This window comes from Excalfactoria chinensis, chromosome 3 (assembly GCF_039878825.1).
Source record: "Excalfactoria chinensis isolate bCotChi1 chromosome 3, bCotChi1.hap2, whole genome shotgun sequence".
NCBI lineage: Eukaryota > Metazoa > Chordata > Aves > Galliformes > Phasianidae > Excalfactoria > Excalfactoria chinensis.
This window is the reverse complement of record NC_092827.1, coordinates 93,375,702-93,383,007: the sequence shown is the minus strand read 5'-3', so window position 1 is coordinate 93,383,007 and position 7,306 is coordinate 93,375,702. Positions and strand designations below refer to the sequence as shown.

General features: G+C 42.0%; 1 protein-coding gene across 1 annotated transcript in view; it reads right to left on the bottom strand.

Annotated features, from left to right (window-relative positions):
* Window positions 1–1,590: 1,590 nt before the first annotated feature.
* The window catches only part of ISM1 (isthmin 1), a 35,615-nt gene continuing 29,899 nt past the window's right edge, over window positions 1,591–7,306 (bottom strand). The window contains exons 4-6 of the mRNA XM_072333432.1: window positions 5,983–6,126; window positions 3,840–3,929; window positions 1,591–2,256 (exon numbers count right to left, since the gene is read on the bottom strand). Of these exons, the coding sequence (XP_072189533.1) occupies window positions 1,739–2,256; window positions 3,840–3,929; window positions 5,983–6,126 (752 nt within the window). The 3' untranslated portion in view covers window positions 1,591–1,738. The remainder of the gene's footprint in view (window positions 2,257–3,839; window positions 3,930–5,982; window positions 6,127–7,306) is intronic.

Below are 7,306 nucleotides of genomic sequence, written 5' to 3'. Positions count from 1 at the left end.
GTCAAAGTAGATCTGGCAGACCAGCAGTAGCTTTGCAGCACGCACCCTGCATCTTTGGTCAGAGTGGGTGTTTGAAGCCTGGGCTCCATGGCTCCATGTGTATATCTATCCAGGAAGTTGCAGTCAGCCTGCACCTGAAAGGCCAGCAGAGCTAGCGCGGAGATTCACAGTGTGCATGTATATGTCCACGTATATAGTGAGAGGAGTTGTCTTTCGTGGCTGTCTTCAGTCTTTCAGCTAAGAAAAACCGACTGTAATGCAAGATTGGCTTTACTGCTGTGTGTGGTTCCACGTGCAGAGCACATATGGGCATCAGACCACGCAATCCGAAAATACACATCTCTCTAGTGACATTTAGCCTTAGTTTTCCAAATGAAAGCATTTCTGACATGCAGCAAGACAGACTTTTATGGGATGGAACTGTAAATATTTATTTACCCGTGGTGTAATTTTTATCTTCCATAGAAACGCAGGTATCCGCCGCTTCATTACAGGGTCATGTGTGTAAACATGTGCTTTATAAAAATTTGGAAGTAAATCTTTGCCTAACAACAGTCAGTCTTGGCGATCGCATTCCATCTACTGAAGCCTTTCGTGTTAGAGACACAACCCATATGTGAGCTATTGTTATAATTCAATAAATACTTTACAAAAATAATGCTAGCTTTTATTGAAAAAAATAATAATTAAGTTTGAACTCACCGTAGTCCCTCCCAGACAGTTTCTTGAATGAACAGCTTCTTCTGTAGGATACTGTGACCTCAGCATATGATAAAGAGGGGAGAAAAAGGCTGGGTGCATGCGCTATCGGAGGGAAATTGCTTAGAAATGTGTATTCCATTCCATGTCACTGAAAAAATAAACGCTCTTTATATTAAGTATTGGGCTTCACTCTTCCAGTGGCCTATGGCATGCTTAGCTTACAGGTAACTGCCCTGAAGATCTGCTTCCCAGCATAAGACCCTGGCCCTGTCAGCTGTAGTTACAAATCTGGAGCTGTAGCAGCTCCTGGAGAACCACTGCCCTGGGACTGATTCTGGTTCACAGGAAAGTCACAACTTTCCCTTGCTGCAGGCCTGCCCCCGGTGGATAGTGAGGACCTGACCTGGAAGGTAACAGAAAGAATTCCAGTTGCTAGTGAGGGCTTAAAGCAAAATCAAAAACCAACCAACCAAAACAAAACGAAACAACCAAACACACACAAACCAAAAGCCTTTCCTTTCTTAGACGTGATTAGTCATGAAATCTCTTATAGAGAAAACTAATGCTGTACATGTATTAATCTTGTAAACCATTCCCATATGGAGTAGTACTTTTTTCAACCCCATTGTTTCTAATGACTTTTGAATATGACTATGTGCCCTCTTCAGCTGAGGCCTTGGTCCTGACGGTGATGGCAGCTGCACCCCTACCTCCTGCTCCCTCCATCTCACACTTTATAGTTGGTGCATAAAGCAAAACGCACATTATTAAATGATCAATATTGTAGTATAAAATCTTATCGGGACAAGTGTTATGTATGTCTGTATGTAAAAATAGGTGTGTGTGAGATAGAGAGATATGCGCTTATAAATTACACACACTATGAAAAATAGTTATGTATTATATTACAACTATACACATTCATTAGAAAGAAACTGATCAGCCCCGGTCAAGGAGATAATGCAGCAGCATTTATCAGTTCTTTGGCATCCAGGAAATGAATGCTATTTTCTGTCTGAAGAGGAGGAAAACCTCTTCAGTATTCCCTTGCTTCTTGAAATTGCTTGTAATAGTCTTCATCTGTAGGGTTTTCTGTACACTTCTGCCCATTGTTTGGAGGCCGTGCTTCATTGTATCGGCTCCAGTCACCTTTGCATATAATCCAGGGCAGAATGTCCACTTTGTAATGGAGTTCTGCTGAGAATTCGATGCTGATCAGGTTTGGTGTACCTGCCCCTTTCCCTCTGGTAATCAGCTGCATGTTGTCATCATAGCAGCAGTGCTGAGCTGCCAGTGTTGTGCTCTCCAAAGAGAGCATGGAGCGGATGCAGTACCGTGCAGTAGGCTTATAGATCTCCAGTTTTTCCTTTGGACCACTTGCATCTTTCCAGCGAAAGTTTTTCCTCTTAATTCGGTCGTAGATGTCAGCAGTGCTGTATGCAACTTCTCTGGGGTAGGAGCACGGGCAGCTGGGAAGATCGTTGACCACTTTGTGCATATATTTCTTCAGGAACTCACTTTTGCAGCTCATCCATCTTTCACAGCTATCCGTATCTGTGTAATGGCAGGAAATGGAAAGGTTAGGATACGATGCAGCAGCTCAATTGATATGGTATGATAACAAATGAGTAAAGCATTGCTGTTCAGCTCTGGTGCTTTGCTTAGGAAACCAAGGGCAGTAGCAAAACCTTGCTGCCTTGTCTGCAATGTGTTTAGTAGCTTTCCTGTCTCATAAAGAAATCAAAGAGGTGACTGACTTCAAGGGCCCCAAGCAGTGCTACACTGAGTTATACTGCAGTACCAGTGCCAGTAACAATCCTCAATGTTTCTTTTACCTGGCAAATTCTATCCCAGCTTCTGATATCCCCCATGCAGCACAAGAGACACTGTCAGAGCTTTACAAGCAACAGAACTGACACTGGGAGTTTGCATTCCCTGAACTTGGCCACAGCTTTGAAGTCTGTCTTTGGTTTAAAGCCCTTGTATACACACTCACCTCAGTAAGAACAGCAGATTCAGATGTTAAAATATTTTCTTACTGTGCTGGAAACAGCAAGATGGCAAGCAGAGCCTGGATTACTTTTAACTTTATTATTAAGCCCTAATTACATCTTCCTTTTAACTACAAAATACTTTTTTTCCTCTCTTCATTTTCCCAAAGGGATATTTCTTGGCTGACTTCTCACCAGTGCAGCCAGAAATGATTCAGATTCTACGTGGGCATATGTGACATAATATTACAGTGTCTGTACATTAGGAGTACTTAATGGCATCAAAGTCATGACTTATAACTGGAATTAAAGAGACTTACAGACTAGTAGTATACTGAATACTGGCCTTCCATTATTTTGCAACAGTCTTGAAGGAATCCATTAAAACATCTCCTACCCAAAATGCTGTTTAAGGTGCTCATGTCTGTGGGATTTAAGAAACCCTACATATCTTGCTCCACACTTAACAGGACTCAAGTAATGCAATGACTGGGACCTAAAGCTCTTACTGCAAACATTCCTGCAAAATATTTACTTAGTGATCTGCATTTTGTTTTTCTATCTCTTTAATGAGTCCATTCCCAGCTGTCATTAACTGTTGTGCTCCAGCACTGCTCTGTTTACCTAGTTGCCACCACCAGCATTTAAGAGTGGCCACTGCATGGTTTCACTGGAGGGATGGAATCAGAATGTTAGAGAGCTGGGCTGAGTTTTAGATAGAGCAGGTATCAAGTCATGCTATAAAATTGCTTTGACTTGTCCTACTGCAGAACACACCATTATAAAAGCTACGCAGGCTTGTAAAAGTTATTGCCATTTTTAATGTGACAGCTGTATTTAAATTGCTTTTATAGTATCTTCCACGCTAAACAGTGTTTGATTTTTGCCATCCATTAGCAGGGACAGTCACAGCTCTTTTCTGAACTAGGACAGAGACAATTTTACAGTGAAAGGCACAGAAATTTGTTAAGAGAAGAAAGTTTGTGATGAAAGTGAGTAGGTCTATGTTGTAAACTCAAGTAAGATAACAAACAACCATTTTCACCGGTGCTTTTTTTACAATAAATTTAAAATGTTGGACTCACATAATAGGAAAATTCAAGTAAGTCTCTTATCTATTACTGGAAGATTGACAGAGCTGCTTACCAACTTCAAACAGTTTGGTAGCATTGAAGTCTTCACTCCCAGCGAGTAAGCTCACTTCTGTGGCTGCTGTCCGGAAGGTATCTTCGATCCCTATGGCAAACATGTTAATGGTGGTGGTGTTTTCCCATTAGAGCCAAACAAAATCAACTACTTCCCTGCCACCTCCTCCTCCCCCCATTCTGAAACCTGCCTTGTTAGTCAAAGAAGCATTCTGAAGTTGTTGCTGGAGGGAGTGTTCATTTATAAGTATAATGAACAAGGAATCTGAGGTGTTGCAAAACTAACTGCTGTTTTAAAATATTAGCTTAACCCCAAGGTAAAAAGTTCTTAAAGTTTAGAGTTTAGATTATTTTTCAGCAGCAAACTTTCTAGTTTTGAACCTGGTGCAGGGATGGATGGCAGAACCAGTGTTTTCCTACTCTTTCTAGACTCAAGGCTTGTTAGCAGCTCCCAGTAACTCAGTTAGGACATTTGCACACACTCTGCCTGGTCAGTTTTACATGACCAGCATTGTCTCAAAAGCACTTAATACAAATGGCTGACAAAATAAATACATGAGTCCTAGCAGCAACTAGAGAGCACTGGGGAAACAGCGTTTGTGCCATGTCATAAATCACAGCAACATATCTGAAGACAGGTGTATAAATTCATGTCCATACATGGGCATACAGTTTTCAGGAAGTGCAAGAAAGCAAGATGCTATTACAAGAAGAAAGGCACTTGTTGGTCTCTCCTAGTACTAGAAGTTGAAATGTGTGGGTAGGCAAGGGATAAATAACCTCACCTATCAAGCCCATCCCCCAGCTCCAGCAGCAATATCACAGCTATAGAAGCAATGGAATAAAAATATCAGGATCTTAAAAGATCAGGATCCTCCAGCGATCACCAGCTGTGTCTGCTATCAGCAGAGAGACAAATGGATTTCCAGAAAATATGACTTGATCCTTCTTGAAGCATGCGTCCTTGTTTTAGTTCACCCTGCATAGCAACCTAATGTTCCCCAGTCTGTGCTTTGTAGCCTTAAAACAATTATCTCTTCAAAGAAGCGTTTGAACACTATTCTTTTTCTCCCCCCTTGACTTAAAAACCTCTACAGAGAGCAGAAAGCTCTTAAATACATGATAACTATACGGTTAATAATGAAGTCTGTTCACCATCCATCTTCTTTCCACTGAACTTTCTCCTATCTCCTGAACCAGGGCATAATAGTGGCTTGCAAGGCTTCAAAACAGCCTGAGGCAGCTTTTCAATACAATTATCATATGATTTTGCCTTAACTCCAGCAGCAGAAGAAGAATAATAGATACACAAGAATCCACTACAAGGCAGTAATTCACTGCTGGAATTATAAACAGCAGAAGCTGAGCTTTGCCCTTGTCATTTTTAAAATGTCAGCACAGCTTCAAAGAGTGAATATATTTTGCTTGCTGATCGTTGGGGGTCTGCTATATGACATAATATGTTCTTTCAAGTTTGTCCCCATTTGATGCTAGCTGGTAATAAATACTGGAAAATACAGCTGGTGACATTAAGGTGACATTTCCACCTTAACATTGCTGTTGACTTCCAAGGACAGGAGCCCAACAATAACAAAATCTCTTGAGTAAAACAGAACAGGTATTTAAGGTGTTGGGTTTTTTTTCCTTCATGTTAAAAAGAATGTATAGATGAGGAGTTTTACAGTAACTCTGGATATGTTAGGTGCACATCTCAAAAGCCATGTAAGTGGGGGGAGCTATTTGTTCAAAGTACAGGCATGTCCACTCACTGCGTAGCAAAATACGGGCTCACTGAGGCAACAGCATGGCTGTTTTGAAATGCTTAAATTAACACAAATTAGTTACACGAGAGTAGATTACACCCTTTGGAATACAAAACGTACTACGTACAAAAATGACTGCCGTAATCTAAAAAAAGCCTCTATTTATCTTTCAAGTCTCAGGGGATGGTAAACTGCAGCTGCAGACATATTATTACTAGCAAAGAACCTGCCATTTCATAAATGCCCTTGGGAATCTCTCTTCCCAACAGAACTCCTACCTAGCTGAAGACCCAATGGGGCCTGGGCTTTACACACAGTAGGGCTCTTCTCCCCCTCCCATGACCACCTCTCCCCATTGCCCTTCTGCTAGCACAACCAAACCTGGGCAGTTTGGCCTGTCGCAGGTCCGTGACTCAGTGGCAGTACAGGCATATCCACAGGACCTCGTCCGCTTCTGACTGCCGCTCCCACAGGTGACGCTACAAAGGGACCATGGGCTCCAGTCTCCCTCACCATCAATGTAGTCTGTATAAAAACAAAGATGAGGAAGGAAATGAAGAAACACAACTCCTACTACCCCAAAACTACTGTGTGTAGTGTTTTTTATTAAGAAGGCAAAATAGGAATGGAATCCAGATGTCTCTACCTGATGCTCGGGCTAAGTGCCAGGCATAAGCCTGCTGTTTAAATGGTTTTCACACTTGATGCTCCTCAGGGAAATGCATGCAGCATTATTTGAAAAAATATTTCCTTTCTCTTTTGACCTTTTGGCAACTGAGACTCCTCAGCTGCAGAGCTGGGTCATGGACTAACAGTACACATCTACTCACGTAATTTCCCTGCATATACGAATATGTTTTCTGATCACAAACTAATACTAGAGGATAAATTGCAGTTCATTTTTCTTCTCTTCAGAACACACACAGCAATAGCACAGCAATACTTAACCTAATTAACTTTTAGGATACCATGAATGTTGGACTGTGGGAGGCTGAGGGTCATGCATGAAAATTGTAAGTTTTTTTCTTCTGGAAACAGATATTACCAGAATACTGCCATGAATGCAGGGATCTACAAAGTCACCTGGCACCAAGAACAACTTGCAATTTGCACTGGTCCACACAAATTATTAAATAGCACCAAATCTGACTCCTAAGTAAGTAGGAGGAGTCTTCTGCAGTGGAAACACAAGGTTATTGTCTTCTAGTACACAGCCAAGATAAACAGAACCAAGTCTGCACCACTGAGATTTGGTGCCCCTGTTAAGTATCTAAACTCCTTAGATCCAGTCTCTTATGTTTGTTGGACTGTCTGTTGCACATCCCACCTTGTGAAGGGCACCAGGTGGAGCTCATGAACCAACCCCAGTTCACTCCCATTCTAACTGGCCTACTGCCTTTCATCCTCACCAGCTGAGCTTTGTCTCACTACAAACTCATGGCTTAATCACGTTCTCTGTAATCTACGTGTGTTCACCTGGCACTGTGATGGCAGCTTGTGGCTTTGCTCATGTGGGCTCCGATCACAGTGAGTTTAGTGACTCAGAGAGAGCCCTGCTCTACAGCTACAGGCTGACCATGTAGGCATTGGCAAGATGCAGGGCCAGATCTCGTCTGAAAAGGCCTCCATGCTACACGCCATTCCCACTTCCATGCTGTCTGTGGACTTCCTGAGCTGGTTAGTAGAACATGTAACTTGATTTGTA